Below are 17,418 nucleotides of genomic sequence, written 5' to 3'. Positions count from 1 at the left end.
AATTTGCAAAAAAGTTTTTACGCTTGCTTGAGGTGGTTTTTGACTTGTGCTAAAAAGGGTTAATGCGAGTAATGGGATATGGAATGCATTTGCTGAATTAGGGCGATATAGCCTCAAAATTATATCACAATATTTCAAGAATATTTGCAAAAATTATATTTATGATGATATGCAAAAAATATGGAGCAACGTTTTATTGGTGATTGCAGCTGGCAGGCAGCAGCTTTTATTAGTGCAAACACAATGAAGGCCGTTTTCCATCCTTTTCCAATGAGCTTCTATCATTAATGACAGACTACCTAATTCGAAGTGTAAATCTATTGTCATAAGGTGGCAGAAGCAGGATTATAGTGCAATACTAGTGACCAGTGTTGGGCAAGTTACTTTAAAAATGTAATTAGTTATAGTTACTAGTTACTTCTCACAAATAGTAACTGAGTTACATCATTATAAAAGTAACCAATTACCAGGGAAAGTAACTATTTCATTACTTTTTGTTTGTTTTTAAATGTTCAAATATGTGAAATAACTTGGATGCCTCCAATATTAAATGTTAAATTAATGAATTGGACACTACATGGAATAAATTATTAGTTTTAAACATTGTACACTAATACAAAACAACAATTTAAAAATAGGCCTACTTATTTAACACTGAACATTTTTTAACAGTCTAGCAGATATTATACCAACAAAGCACAATTTAACATAAAATTAGTAAGTTAGTAAAATAATATTTTGTGGCCATTTTTGAGACCCCCTTCTTGAATCAGGCTTGCAAATAAATGCAGCTTTGCTGAGCAGAAGGGAATTCTTTTAAAACATTAGAAAATATCACAGATCCCAATTTGAACACTGTGTGTGAACTTTATAATAAATGTAGCCTATTAATAGAGCTGTTGTAATTATTATCATTATTATTGTCTTACTTTTTAATTTTATTTAACAGAACAACAGTAATATTACAATACAAACATTTATGAATGTTGATGGAGCTTTTATTTTGACGTAAACCCGCAGGAAGTCCTCAGTGCTTCTTTTTGTTGACAGCAACAGATTTATAAATTATTCTCATTACTATTTTGGGAAGATCACATTGTCACATGCCTTGTAAAAATTCATAAAAGTGTTACTGAGCAACTGACGAGTAATAATACAGTTTCAGCGCAGATTTACCTCGCGGTTTGGACTTTGAAGCCTGGCTAACAAGACAGAGTTGTGAGCTCGTGCAGCGCTGTTTGAATATGCAATTCATGCGTGCATTAGAAAACATAACGTTCCGCAGTTTATTTAATTGTTTAAGGCTATTTCGCGATTTTAATCATCATACAGTAACCAGCAACAACCACCCTTCCTCTTCTCGTTGGAGACATGAGATGCAGTGATAAGTCTCTTGCTGTCAGTGCTTGTAATGATTTTTGCGTCTTTCTCTGACAGTTTTAAATGCATCCACACTGCTGTTATATTTGCTGCATTAGTGTACGCCTCTATTTGATCACGTCACGTCATTGTTCGGTACAATTTATTCGGCCTTTTTGCGTATTCGGCCGAACACCGAAAGAGCATTTTCTATTTTCGGCCAAATAATTTCGGCTGCCGAACAATCAGTACATCCCTAAATACGTCATCAAGTCGCTATGTCATCAATATCGCGATATGACATGTAAAAATTTATACCGGTATTATCCTGGACGGTATGATATGGCACACCCCTATGCTCCATGCACATCAAAAAAATCATGTGACTAACCAGCGGACTGATCTTGTTCCATAGCATCTAAAATGTTATTATGGTCGTTCTGAAATGCTAGAGGAAAGTCTGTCATCAAAGTATTTTTGTATAATTTCCTCCCAGAACTGTCTTAAGTCCCGTTCATAAAGATATAGTTCTAAAAATTGTTCTCAATATTAAAGAATAGCAGAGTCCACACCACAGCTATAACAGTAAAGGCGCAAAGAAACGATATCCTTAGAATCACTTTCAGAACTATTTTTTTTCCAGCTGTTTAATGATAAAACCATTGACAGCCAATCTGAATCAATCCTGCTATAACGAGCTTGAGAATTTATAGTGGCAGACGAGCGTGCGCTTAGAAGAAACAGACGATTTCGTCCGCTGGTGTGGCCGCTAATACAGTTATCTTTATCGTTATTGTTCTCGGTGTGAATGGGGCTTTATATGACTTGGTTCCCAAACAGCAACATCCACCTCCAAAAGCAATGACTGCATTTATTTTGTTTGTTTACTTTGTCTGAGGTGCAAGTAATTTACTTACACGCATGCCAGTAATTTAATTTGCACTTTAATATGAAATGATACAGGCTACATAATGGCTGACAAGACAGGAAAATTAGTTTTTACTGAAATATGGCCTGAGAACATCTCATCTGACTGCAGTTCACTGTTGTTCCACTGAAGCTCTCTCATCACCTTTACCATTTCCGCTAGGGGTGTGCGATATGACGATTTTTGATCGTGGACGATAAAAATGTCTCCACGATCTGCTTTTGAAGAAATATGGTAGTATCGTGCTACAGCACACATGGTCAAATACAGTTCTGGTGCCTCCGTCTCTATATACTGTACAACACGACATACAGCAGTAGAGTTACTCTGACAGGACACTGCACTTATTCACGATCGCAGAAGTACATTATTTGCACACAAGCCTTGATGGTTAAATGTTTAATTCGCGCGCTGGTCTGACGTGCGCTTTTTCTGAGCGCATACACCTGAAGCACGCGCACTAAAAAGCCTTTCTAACAGCGCCTGATTACTCAACTAACTTGTCTTTTGCGCTAATACTGTCAAAACACACACGGTTTACATACAGACTCAGTTGGTTATCTCTAAAAGGAAAGTAAATAGTTAAGAGAGAAACGGATGCGTGCCTGTATATTAGATGCGTGCAGCTCTTAAAGGGACAGGACACTAAACATGCTGTCGACTGTCATTAAAGGGATAGTTCACCCTAAAATGTAATTTTTGTCATTATTTACTCACTCACATGTTGTCCCAAACCTCTATTAATTTCTTGTGCTGAACCCAAAATAAAATATTTTGAAGAATGAGGGTAACCAAACAGTTGCTGGTCCACATTGACATTGAAGAAAAATCCTATGGAAGTCACTGAGGACCAGCAACTGTTTGGTTTTCCACCTTCTTCAAAATAGCATTTATGTTCAGCAGAAGAAAGAAACTCATTCAGGTTTAAAACAACTTTTGAGTAAATGATGGTATAAAAATTGACAGACAGATGACTGAATATTTCTTTTTGGGGGGAACTATTCATTTAAAGTTAACAAAACAAAAAAACGCAAAGAGAAAAATCACTCACTACTCTTGACTGAAAAACTTTAATACAGTTGCTTTAGGAATCAGTCTATGTAGTGTTTTATTTTTATATTTGTTCATTCAATTTCATTGAATGCTCTGCTAAATTCACCTATTGTACCTGAAAATAAAGCACTGTTTGTTTTATTTGTATATTATGTGTTTTTGTAATGTGTATCTTTGTTCTTATTTTTTAATAAGAAAGATAAAATGATGACACAGATTTTATCTTCGCCCACTTTGGCCTAAATATCTGCCATGTCTTTTTTTTTTTTTTTTTTTTACCTTGAAAGGCTTTGTCTTTCTAGTTTGGCTGTAGTGCAAAGACAACTTGTAAAACTAACATGACAAAGAATCGTGATAAAATCGTGAATCGTGATATTTCTAAAAGATATCGTGATATAATATTTTTCCCATATCGCCCACCCCTAATTTCCGCACTAATTTTGACAGCACTAGTAGAAACACACTACGTGCATTTCATTTACAAATTTACATTTTATCATTTACAAACGCTTTATGTGCTGCATCTGCAGTGTAAAGATGGATTTAACTGTCTAATGAAATAACCTCATACTAAAATGTTTGTAAGAATACTGTTAGAAAAGAAGGTCTCTTCTATATGTTATTGCAAGTTTTGTCGTCCGTCATGCATTTAGCTTGTTGTGTTTCTCCAAGGTGGTTTATGTCTGCCAGTCTTCTTCCTGACTTGCTGTAATTTTGAGTTAATAAAATAGAAACTTTATTGTCATTATAATACAGTAATACAATGAAATTAGTTTGGTAGCTCTCAGAGACCAGCAGCATTATAGCATTATAGTGCACAACAGTACAGTGCAGAGAGACAAACATTAAAATGTAGCTGAAATAAGGCCATAAAAGCCACACTAAATAGTCCTGAATAAGACTTTTGTGTAATCAGTCTTGTAGGCTAGAATATTTACTTCACAATTATGTGAAAATCATTCAGCTTACTCATTCACAGAAAACAATATATTGATTTAAATGTTTAAAGACATGTTTTGTGATAGAAAGCGTATATGCGAGGGAGTGGTAATGGGCTTGAATATTAAGTGGTTCTCACCTGAGAGACAAAGGGCCCTCCCCTAAAGCTGCTAATGGGCCATCAGTGTGACTGTGACTGAGGCAGGTAAGAGAGTGTGAGGAGACTGAAAAAATGGGCTTTTTAAATTATTTGTATTTTATTTACAACACAGTATAATCAAAACATACATAATAAAGGTCAAAGACACATTATTGTGCACACTGATCTAACCACAGAGATGTGAACAGACTTTGACTCGTTCCTGCAACAGATTCTGTTCAACAAGTGAAACAAGTACCTGACATTTACTTATTTCCATTGATTCAAGAAGAAAAAAAAACAATCAGTAGTCAAGGATCTTGTTTTACCATAGAATATCAGTGTAGTTGAACATCAAGCTGTGTTCCTCTGAGAGCACTGTACCAACATCAGAAGAAAGTCATCAGGATTCATCTGTGGTTCAGGTACCTGATTCAATAAAATACAAACAACCAAAACATTTGTGAGCATGCTAACATCAGGAGCATCTATATATATGTTTTATAGACTCACGCATACTTTGTACTATCGTAAACAAACTTTTATATCTGAGAAACTAATTATTATTGTTTAGCACGCTATTAAATCTATTTTTGAACAGAGTAGGCTATTAATCATAAGCGTTCTAAACATACTTAGACTCGTAGCGTTCATCATGTTACAATGTACTCTCATATTACTTTTATTGTTTTATATAGAGCAAGAAAAAATCACGTCGAAAGAAATTTAAATACAATGAATTGCCCATCAATTTCAAACATTGTAGTCTGGAATTACAGTTTGGGGGAAAAAACAACTATGATTTTGTAGTCTTATAGCCTAGTATGCATGATTTTATAGAGGCTGTTATGATTCTGTAGCTATAGACTCATGTATGCTGTGAACTACAAAAGGATGTACTTTGTACCATAAAAAAAATATATTTGATATCTGGGAAACTAATTATTATTGTTTAGCACGCTATTAAATCTATTTGTGAACATTAAACATTCTTGGATGCGTAACATTCATCATGTTGTCGTTTGGGAAAAACCCAACTAAATGTGTTCAAGTTTATGTCACAATAGCACGCTAACTAATGCAAAAAACAAGCATTACTTACTCATCAGATCTTATCTTCTGGATGAACTTTTGCTCTTATTTTGAGGGAAATCCAGCGCGTCTTCTTCCAGAAACGAACAGTATAGCAGCGATGAACTCTTCACTCCTGACTCCTTGTTTATGACCCAAGCGCGCGCGCTTCACGTGGTTATTTACATGTGAACACGAGGGGGCGGGATCACATTAGAAATAATGAGTTAGACTGGACAGACTGAACATCGTGTCGGTTTCATACGGATTACTTTATCACAGAACATTTGTTTTCGATATGACTTACTCCGTTTGGAAGTAGACACTTCAGGCTTTCTATAGATATAACTCCCATGTTTCTGTGTTGAGTATTTGCTGAGTTACACTTCATTTTAGTGACGCGTTACTATAAACAGATCGCGGAGATGGAGAAGACAGAGAGCGCACCCTGTTGGTTTTCTTTTTCCCCCAAAACCACAAAGTTTTTGTGTACACAAAAAAAAAAAATAGACACTTAATAGTTTCGATTGATGTATAACACTTATTTGTGTGACCAAAATCAACAGAGCATTTTTAGTGTCTTTTGCACTGATCTTAAAAAAACGAGCTGGTATTGCCGGCGATACAGCCGGCCCCAGAGGGTTAATCCATTACCATGTTCAAAACAGTTTTTCTGTAATCAAACTCTATAAAAAGAGTCTGATCTACCATGACACATAAGGAAATATTTGACACAGATATTACAAAGCCATACAAATAAAGTATTTCTATATGATATAAGTCAGGGGTATTTAATTAAAGTTCCAAGAGGCGCGGCCTCTATATTTTCTTCTAAGCAGAGGTCCGGACAAAAAAAAAAAAATTCATAATTAAAAAATAAAATAATTTAATAATTAATTAATTTAATTAATATATATATTTTTTTACATGTATTTATACATTGATACATGCGAGACCATGTGACAGAAAAATACTGTTCAGGGTTTTCCTCCTGAAATCTGTACTATTTTAATATTTTACTTAGTGCTGGGCGGTATATTGGTTCATACCGAATATGTGTTTATTTTTCTTATGATATGAATTTTTAAAATACCGCAATACGTCGTTTAAACAACGTTCGGAACGTGACACTGTTTGAGAGGGGTTTCTTTTCACTGTTGCACTGTGGCGAGGTAATAACTGTATGTGTTACTAAACGTGAAAGTTCCAAAACTGAAGCTGTAGAACCAGTGACGTGATGACAGAAGAACTCATCCACAATATCCACATTGAGCGCCACAAATACCCACCGCCTGCTGCCGTCAGCTCCAGCGTCTCACACACTCAAGCGCGAATATAGCACTATATTCAGCAACTTCCATATCCTTTTAGCGGCTTTTTTCCACAGAAAATACATACTGACAAACCTAGCAACTGGATAAACCATAGCTATGGTTCAGTTGGAAGATGTCGCCAGTGCTGCCCCACGAACTCGAGGTCTGACTCTCCCGGCACAGTGTTGCCTCTCTCTGCATCTGTTCTGAGAAGCAGCGCATTCAGTTGGCTATACCGCAGCAGACTCATCAGTAAATGAGTAGAAAACAGTGTTTCCAAGCACTTGTCGCTTACTGACTGTTTGGAATTATACATTTTTTTATTCGTTACTCAGACGCAGGCAGTGCGCTGCACAAGTAAAAAAGTAATATAGCCAAAACCACCGCATAGCCACTCTTTAGTGTAGATGCATGTTGATTTTATCAGACGATGTCGCGATTATAAATGAGTGACTCTGGTTAACATGTAGGCTATTAATGGGTCGTGTTTAGTCACTATTTAGTGTGGAATATTTCTACATTATTAACTCATCATGACAGTAAAATAGGGCATTTTAAGTCAATCTACTGCAGTATTTCCCCTCTCAATCAGTAGAAAATGTGGTTAACACCCAGTCATGTATGAAAAAAATTAATAAAAAATACCGTCACATACATGAAACCGGTAAAATTTAGAAAAATACCGTGATATAAATTTTTGGTCATACCGCCCAGCATTAATTTTACTTAAAAGCATTAGGCTATCTACTACAAACAATGGAGCTATGTAGCTACAATAATCAAAACGTTCTCATCTTGACCAGAAAAGAAAAATAACTAGCAGTTTCAAAGTTTAAGTTCTATCCTAGCCATCTAACAACAATTTTCCCAATTATAATTGCATGATTCTTTTGAAATGTTCTTAGCCTACAGATTAATAATGCTAAATGTAGATCAGAAACGTCACATCTGGTTTGAACAGTCAGAGCCATAGGTTATAGATAGATAATTATAGTATGAAAAATAACTGTATTTTGCAGCATTGTTTTTTTTTCTGCTGTGTTTTAGTGAAAGTAACCTATAATTTTGCTGCTAAAACTAACTTTTTGTCACACCTGCCAATGGCCGGTGACGTGATAAAATTTACTGGCCAAAATATTTTTTTACCGGTCATGAAACTCTTTTTGCAAAAACAGGCAGTCATTACTACAACAATGACTAAACATATTTACAATGTTTGTAATTTGTCCTTTATTTTACTTACAAGAAAAAAACTAATCTTTCTTTTTTTTTCTTTTTTTTGTCCCTAAAAAACGTTGAGATTCTTGTCCTTTTTGCCAAACGGAGCAGGCTACCGTGTTACGCCTGTTTCACACATACTCCGTTTGCTGTGTGTATGTGGTGTGTATTTTTTTCCGCACACACTTTAATGGATTAGAGCAGGGCTATTCAGTTACAGTAGCTTCATTTGAGGGCCGGATTATCGAACTGATCTCTTTCTGGGGGGACCTATAAAATTAGAAATTAAATTGAAATCTAAAATCTATAAAAGGTTAATGCTGTCTGTCACTCGATTAAAAAAATAATGAATCACACATTTTTCTGTAATTAATCATGATTAATCGCATATTTATATTGTCATTATTTCACATTGAACCACCAAATTAATGTAACAACATAAATATAGTATATTTTAAATGTTTGCAATGGCATCTTTTTTACTAAGTAGCCTATTATTAATGAAGTATTGATACCAATACTGCTACTGGTGTATTAAATGGATTTTCTCTCAATTTTACCTATTAATTATAGCCATTCAACATTATAGTATAATTGAAAGCCATTAGTTTTAACATTTAATAAGCTCTGAAATATTAAGTGATTTTAAAACAATCTTCACATAAACTATAAATTGTCTATACATCAACTATACAGATTAATCTTTATTAATCAGCGACTAGAGCAGTCAAGTGATTTCTCTTTTTCTTTTGTTCTTTGATTTACATCAATGACAGACTTCAGCAGGTTTCACTTTAAAAGCAGCGCTGACTCTTTAAGCCTGATACACACGACGCGGATCTGACACACATCCTGTTTTCCCCAAACTCTTTACCGTCATTAAAGACTTTACTCATTTAAGACTACGTTTACGAGGTGACTTGCCAAAACCGCGTATTTTGACATTCTGATGTATTCTGATGAAACGCTACCGGTGCGCTTGTCTCAGTTTATGAGTTCAGCCGAACGCACCGCCTTTCAAACTGTAGCCTACTTCATTGCACCATTTAGATGGCGAAACCCCAGGTATGTGTCACCACGTTCTCGGGTTATGAAGAATAAAGAAGGGAAAAGTTAATCTTCTGAAATGAAGCAGCAATATCCTTTCTGGTAAAAGTTATAAGAACCGTGTCTAGGGACAAGCTGGCCATCACACTGCTCTGACCTTATCAGCCCGTTTATATCTATTATTTGATTCGCTCTTGTCGCTTATGACAGAACAGCTAATCACGATGATCTTGTATTTCGGAAAAGATTATTTTATTCGCTTACGTCAGAAACAGCGAATCTCTTTTAAAACCGTCTGTTGTTCTCAATACATTGCATTGTTATATTTCTGAAAAGTTTTACCCGCCAACTGGCGACTGACAGTAGGCGTTTCTCAATGTCAAGGAAGGATCCTCGGAAGCCAGAATTTCGAGGATGCTACGTCATCGACATCCGTCGAAGGACTGTTCCAATGACGAGGATCCTCGGAATTTCAACCAAGGACTGAGTCCTTCGTTCGAAAAATATCCCATACACAGGAAACGATGCATAAGTGTAGCCTTCGCGCGCTAAATCACCCACAATCCTATGCGCGCAGCTTTGCTATCTTGCTCAAAAATTCAAAATGTCGGACGTTAGCGGAGTCGGAGCGCCAACGGGGCAATATGCGTTCAAATGTAAGTATATTTACAAATTACAAATTACTTAAAAAAACATTTTTGTATTAAAAAGTATTACTACCGTATTGATATTATAAATTCTAGAAATTACGTTATTGATAGCTAACTGAACCGGACCTGTCATTTCATTTCACAATTATTAGCCGTCACCGGCATTTCTTTAGTAAATAACTAACTTAGTTAAGTTGTCCAGAGTAAAAGCGGACCGTTTCACTGACGTAATGACGCAATAACGTGCACTTGCTAGCCTGTTCCATTTACGTGTTCTCCGAATGCTTAAGAGGAGCCTCGCCTAGCCTCTGAAGGAAGTGACTTGGAAGGACCAGTCCTGCCAAGGACGTATCCTTGACATTGAGAAACACCTACTGCTGCATTTACTCACCAACGTTGATTTTCACTCGCATTTGGCACTTGGCGAGTGTTAATTTTAGGCCCTGCTCACCGTGTTTCACCACGTCATCCGCGCACGGAGCTGAAAGGGCTTGAATAAAGCGCGTTTGGCTTTAGATAAAAATACTAGAGGATATAGCGCTGAAAGATATCTGCCATAAACGACCCTGAGCGCTTCTTATGTGATCCGGCTGATAAAAATGTCTAAAAGTGCTGAACTTCTCAGCTGGTAAAACATCTGTGTGTTGAATCACCCAATAATAAAATGTGACATTCTGTAGTTTTGTCTCATATTCATATTTTAATCATGTTTGTAAATGTCTTGACTCCACAGCCAACAGAGCAATTTTGTCTTTACTGCTCCAATACTTTTGGAGGGCACTGTATGTTAGGTATGTGCTTGGCTGAAGAAATTAGTGTTTAGTCTGGACTGATACCGAGACAGTGTGTCTGACTCCTAAATTATGCCAGAAATGCTATTCTAATGTTTAGGAGCTAAATGTGAAAAGATTCAACCTCTTCTTGTGGATTTTAATATTGTAGGGGCATTGATATTGTAGTGTTGTTTTTTAATTGCTTGAGGAACGGAACAGACAGTCTCTATCTGATGAAATCTATGTGACAGTCTCTGTGTGAGGTGATTTATACGAAATCTGTGACGCTTCGAGGCAGCTAGCAGACAGTCGGTTAAGCCAGTCTGTGTTTCCTGGCCGGGGCCCCAGTGAGTCAAACACTTAACATTTATTAACCCAAATTCCAAGAAAGTACAGTCACACCTATTCATGAAGGGTGGATACTGTCTTTTTTAACAGGCCTGGTCTATTCTAAAAAGTATCCAAATTCTCTGTGTAAAGGTTCTCACATATGGCACCTAAATATGTTTTGGCTTTTGGTCACTTCAGGTGTGTGTGAGAGTGTCAGATGACTCCTTCCACAACTAAATGAATACCATGAATGAAAAATTAATAAAATGCAAGAGATTAGGATGCGTGTTGCTATGGCGGAGTTACATTATCATTCTCTGAAACTACAAAGGTGAAGAATCTTATTATGCCTCAAGCAAATAAATGAAAAATTACTTGCTATTAATAGACATCAGCTATATAACATCTACTGTTATACTTATAATATACAACAATGCCAAGTAGGGATGCACATTATTGAATTAAAAAATTTCTGTTATGCCAATATTTTTCATATTATAACAATATACAGAGTATACCCTTTTTTCCCGTGTTTGGAAACAACACAAAGTCTCCCCTGTGTAAGGATTAAGGTATTTTATTTTATTTAACAGTCTGTTTATTTTATTATAAATGGAATAATTATTTTCTGTTGTGATTTGGAGGGTTCACAAACTGGGTCAGTTTCATCACTCTAATGTGGAGAGAGACAGATCAGTCTGACACGGTCTCCTTCTGCTGTTAGTTCTCAGTCCATGGCGTGCTGTCAGAGTGTGTGCTGGCTCTGGGAGGAAGTCCTGTTGTGAGAACGGCACTTGTTCAACTCCTGATGTCTCAGATCATTCAGCTGGCACAGCATCTATGGGACACCTGTGAGGTAGGTTACACCACACTACACCTAGAGATCACAGTAACAAAACATTATCCCTATTGAGGGACTTCCTTATTAGTGGAAAAGTCTTTTTTTTTCGTACAATAAGGATTAGTGATAGGTACTGGCTTTGCAACAAACATAACCTGCTGGAGTCCTTCTGTGGTTGAACGGTCTATTGGCCAAATTAAATAGGTCCAGTGACACAGTACAGTACAACTGCTGCAGCACAAAGGTATGTTGTTGGTGTCATGCGCAGTAGACATTTTCTTGTATTTTTGCCACAACTCATTGGCAGCACTATTTCCAGTCACTGTAATTGCCCCTTCACAGCATCTGTACACAACACTGTGCTCAAATATTTCACATGAATGCTATTGCATTTGAAATTCATTTCCAAATAAGGGACATTAGTCTATGTAATATTTTAATAATTCTTCTCATTCATTTTGAACTGTGATGTAACAGTGCACAAAAATACTTCAAGTAAACAATTCATAACAGTATAACAGTTTTCCAATAATTTGACAGTAAGCCAAACACTGTCATCCTGCATCCTGTTTTATCAGGATTGGAATTGGACAAATGGTAAAAAGATATAACTTCTACTTAGAAGAAACAAACAAATCTAATCACAAAATTTGATCGAAGAATCAATGTACTAAACCAAATGAGAACAACAATTTCCAAAATTGAACTAAAACTATTCAGTTTACTAAATTAGATTGACTAATTGAATATAACCGCCGGTGCCCAAATAACCCGATGCCCTGCACCAGTACAGTAACTGCCATGGAGGTGTTGTCTTGTTGTTTGCTGTGTTTTTGTCTGCTTCTTATGCCTTTGTTTTTCCAGCGCTTGACGATGTCTTCAGCATATTGCAGTCTGTCTTTGTCTTGTATGGGGGAAGACCTGCCCAAGAGAGTCTGTAGCTCGTGATTTTCTATTACAGGTTTACATGTGACCATCAGTCTTGATTACTTGCCCCAAATTTGACATTCTTCTTCCTGAATTGGAATTATCATTGTGTTCTTTTGTCTCAAGGTTGTAAGCTGTTCTGTGACAGAGGCTTGCTGGTTAGTTTGCTTGCTTCAGACTAGTTGGCGCTAGGATTTGGACAGATTTATGACGTTGTCCTGTTACAGCTTTGAGGCCCCTCTTTGTGGAATCTCAGCTTCTCATGTTTCGATGTTCTGATCGAATCTTAAATTTGCCTGATTCAGTCTCTGATATCCTACAACGAGATCAGATAGAATCAGCCTGCATGTGCAGTGCAGTGCAGTTAAAGGGGTCATTGGATGCAAAATTCACTTTACAAGTTGTTTGAACATAAATGTGTGTTGGAAGTGTGTGTACACATCCATCCTATAATGATAAAAATCCACCCAGTGTTTTTTTTTTTAAATCCCCTTTCTCCAATCAGGCTGTTCAGAGGTTCCTGTCAGAATGACGTAGTTCCGTACAGGCCGCTCCCACGATAGTTGATTGACAAGACCGTCTTACCTTAGACCCCCCCCCGAGTGAGCTGAGAGCTGTCCGAAGGCAGGATGTCTCAGATTAAGCGATTGAAGTGTTTAGTTATTGGCTGTAATAATGAATATAGCAGTCGTCCTTTACTCCTGACATTTGAGCCGCAGAGGATTAATGTTACATTCATTTTGAAGTGAATGCGCCGATCCCAGAGCTACATAAATGCATCTACTGTATGTTCGCCTGAATCATTCGTGATCCAGCTTTATCTACAAAAGTGAGTATAAGGGTTTTTATGAATCTTTGCAAATCGCCTTTCCTAATAATGTGCTAGTTAGCCAGTTTCACGGCTGAAGTTTAGTATGCTCCATAGTTATATATACCCAGATTCCTCATTATCGACTGTTTCTATGGGCCGCGATACGTAAGCCATCCGCCATGTTTCGAACGGTCTGCGAATCTTTGAGCGCATGGACTGTGTCTACACTACAGCAAGTTATACGCTTGTATGTCTTTGAATATTCATTGATTATTATGGTGAATGCGAGATGGCTGATGCGTCAACGTATCTGGAGCGGTCGAATAAGGAATCTACTAATACATCTCAATATTTTTGGGGATTTTTTCAATAATTAGACGATATTTTTCAGAGTGTGTTATTGTGCTGATATCTGACTACCGTGGACGGCTGCAGTTTTTGATATTCTTCCTATTCTGTGTGGTCAGTTCACGTAAGTGATTAATCTTTTCATTTAAGTTTAAATAGATTTTTACATTTAATAAAGCATTTTTTTTCTAAAAGTGTACATCTTTTGAGTCAAATTGTTACATTTAATCAGTCAATTAAGATAATACACATTTAGGCTGTTACCAAACAAATGAAACCAGTATCATCAAAATTAATCTTTGCAGAAGTTGCATCTGAAGTAGATGTATTTGCACACTATAATGCAGATCAGAGGGACATCGAGTGCTTTAACCAGTTAGAAATGCATAATTTTTTTTACATTTTAAACAAAACATTGAATACTGATATTATTTTAAAAATGAAAATAGACTTTAAATGTGAAATTAAAACCACCAGTTGGTGGCAGAAAGTCACTGGTAATAAGTGAGTCGATATTGCGACTGAACCGAATCATTTAACGGTTGATTCATTCAGGAACGAAGCACCGTCATGTTGCTCAGAGACGCAAAACAGTGCTGTGGCTGTTTGGAGTTATTTTTGTCGGCGAAATGGAGCAAAAACAGGCAATATGGTGTCTAAAACGTAAGTCTATTAATATTAACTTACTGTTTATTGAACTGTTGTATAAAAGCAATATCAGGCAATATGCAGGCCTCAACCCCAGAGGGTTAAAAAAAGCACTGGGTGGATTTTTATCATTAGGGTGGTTGTGTACACACACTGCCAACACACATTTGTGTTCAAACACCATGTAAAAATGAATTTTGCTGCTGATGACCTCTTTAAGCAGCAAGCTCATTGGCTGCTGATGCGGAAAAAAACAATCAGCTGCGCTGTGTGAGCTATGATGTAATTATATCAGATTGAGTTTAAACTGATCGGCCTCTTCTGGGTTATTCGACAGCACTATAACTTAAATAACAGAATGGTTAAAAAAAAAAAAAAAAACACTTTCTGACATTGCCCCATCAGTCTTGACCTCAACCTTGATTTAGACATCGGCATGACCTTTAGGGAGTGATTCACACCCTTACTTGTTCCAAATATTACAATATAGTCTGTTTTTACTCCACCTAAATTCCTTCCAGTCCACTCATATTCACTGACCAATTTTCAGTGCATGTGTTGTTTGATGACATGCAAAACCTTTGCTTCCTTTGTAACTATTTTTCCTTGTGGAGAAGAAATTACTGTACAGCAAACTGGTCATTTTTCTCTAAAACATAAGTTACTGAATATTAATGACTTGTTAGTTGTATACATGTTTTATATAAAATCAGTATCACTTGCAGACATACTGTAGAACAGAACGTGGATGGATGTTAATTTATATACATTTATACTTGGGTCAATATCACCAGAGTGCCTTTTAACCCTCACAATACTCAAAAATTGTGGTTTTAATTTCCCATTCGCTTTATGTCATATCATAAAACATATTAGCTGAGCTCCCACACATTTTTTTAGATAATTATGGGCCAATATTCGAAGATTGTCCACCCTGCCATGGACATATATATTACTGTTAAATACGTTTTCATTGCAAAATTAAGATGCAAATGATATTTTCTGATAGGTATGATGTCCCTTTCCTAAACAGGGTTATTTGTTTGCTTTCAAATCATAAATACATAAAAGATTTTATGTAAACCATGTGTTTTTAAAGAAACTCATACAATTCACACATGTATTTTTTCTTATTTGGAGCAAACTGTGATATTTGATGCAGTTTTTTGTTTGCACGTTATTGCCCCCACACCTAGCTATTGAACACACTGGATTATATAGATATGATTTAATTATTATTTAAAATATTATTGTAAAATATCAAGATGACATGGTGGACCAGTACATGATGGTATGGACACATAATGCAGAACACACAAATCATGACAAAATATGAAAATGAAACATTTATTCAACTTCTAAAAAATGTATATAATAATAATAAATAATAGAATTACATCCTTAATCACATTGATATACCGACCCCTCCCCATTCATTTTCATTCAGTCCATCCTGTCATGCATCTACAACAAACTGTGACTAGCTAAATATTTAGTCTGGTTTTTGAAGAGAATTTGGTATATATAAACTTACATATTTTGAAAATACTGTATTCTAATCACTTCTGGCATATTTTATGCCGACAGGGTGGACATGTTAAGCTTGGGAAAAGCAAGTAAGCAAACTCATACAAAGAAAATTTGTCAATTGAAAAGTCACCAATTTATTCACCTAAGCAGTTGAAATTCCCACCACTGAAGAGACAAAAAATCTGTTGCCCTGATGTGACCATGACTATCCACTAATCTTGCTTTCTAAACAGTTCTGGCATATAGCATACATGTGGATACATACTGTGTATAATGGCTCAATAATGGCAGGGTTTTGTTTTGTGCAGAGGTCCAGAGAGGAGCGGCATCATCAGGTGGACTGGATCTGCTATGAAAATTCATTCTATGTGTTCTGGCTGCTGGAACATCTTGCCCAGGACAGTGATTATAATGTAACTAAAGAGCTTGCGATCCAGCTGGAAACCAAAGCATTTCCTCTCGCAGATGAGTTTCCCCTGTTCTCTTTGTATATGTGGCGGATCGGAGGTCTCTTCAGGGCAAGACACACATGAGCAGATGTAGACTCGCTACTGTCTTTCTTAAAATCTTTGCTCCTTTTTAAAAGCTCACTTTACATGACGTGCCTTAAGAAAAATAAATAAATAAAATTAACTGTTAATTAATAAATTTTAAACCAGTCAGTTGTTGTCGTTGCGTTCTTTGGAAGTCTTGTGTTGATCAATCATAGGTTGATTTCACTGTAAAGTGTAACACTAAAATAAGTGTTACATCAAATCAGCATATTAGAATGATTTCTGAAGGATCACGTGACACTTAAAAATGGATTAATGGGTGCTGAAAATTCAGGTTTGCCACCACAGGAATAAATTACGTTTTAAAACATATTCAAATAGAAATTGTATTATTATTTTACTGTTTTTACTGTGTTGTTCATGAAATAAAAAAGCCTTGGTGAGCATATTCAAAAACTTGAAAATCTTAAAGGTGTCTTTTGAAGCGATTTCAAGGTTTCCTTTGTCTTTGGAGTGTTACAAGCTGTTCGTGCATATATAAGATCCGTAAAGTTGCAAAGACTAAAGTCTCAAACCTATATTCTTTATAAAAGTTTAAAACTCGTTTAAACGCCCCCACAAATCTATGTCACTGTGTTGGAAGATTTGCATGCCATTTGCAACACCACCCAAAAATGTATATGACTACATTATTTTAAACGAGTCTAGAGGTCTACCTCTCAGGTAGTGCTGGCTGCAGATAAAGTCCTAATTGCTGGTGATTTTAATATCCATGTTGATAACGAAAGAGATTCGTTGGGATCAGCATTTATAGTCAAGTCAAGTCACTTTTATTTATATAGCGCTTTTAACAATGTAAATTGTGTCAAAGCAACTGCACAATATCAAAAAAAGGAAAATAGTGTGTCAATAATGTAAAATGAAATGATTAAAAAAAGATTTTCAGTTAAAGGCATTTCATTATGGAATTGATGTCATCATCCAGCTCAGTTCAGTTTA

At 36.2% G+C, this 17,418-nt stretch overlaps 1 protein-coding gene across 2 annotated transcripts in view; it reads left to right on the top strand.

Moving 5' to 3' along the window:
* Nucleotides 1-16,870, top strand: part of mei4 (meiosis-specific, MEI4 homolog) — a 37,680-nt gene extending 20,810 nt beyond the window's left edge. The window contains exons 4-5 of one of the 2 annotated variants that reach the window (XM_079432976.1): nt 11,545-11,676; nt 16,234-16,870. In XM_079432976.1, the coding sequence (XP_079289102.1) occupies nt 11,545-11,676; nt 16,234-16,458 (357 nt within the window). In that variant the 3' untranslated portion in view covers nt 16,459-16,870. The remainder of the gene's footprint in view (nt 1-11,544; nt 11,677-16,233) is intronic. The other variant, XM_079432977.1, reaches the window with a different exon arrangement.
* The last annotated feature ends 548 nt before the right edge of the window (nt 16,871-17,418 follow it).

The sequence above is a fragment of the Barbus barbus genome, assembly GCF_936440315.1.
Source record: "Barbus barbus genome assembly, chromosome: 14".
Classification (NCBI taxonomy): Eukaryota; Metazoa; Chordata; class Actinopteri; order Cypriniformes; family Cyprinidae; genus Barbus; species Barbus barbus.
This window is presented reverse-complemented; position numbering and strand designations above follow the sequence as displayed.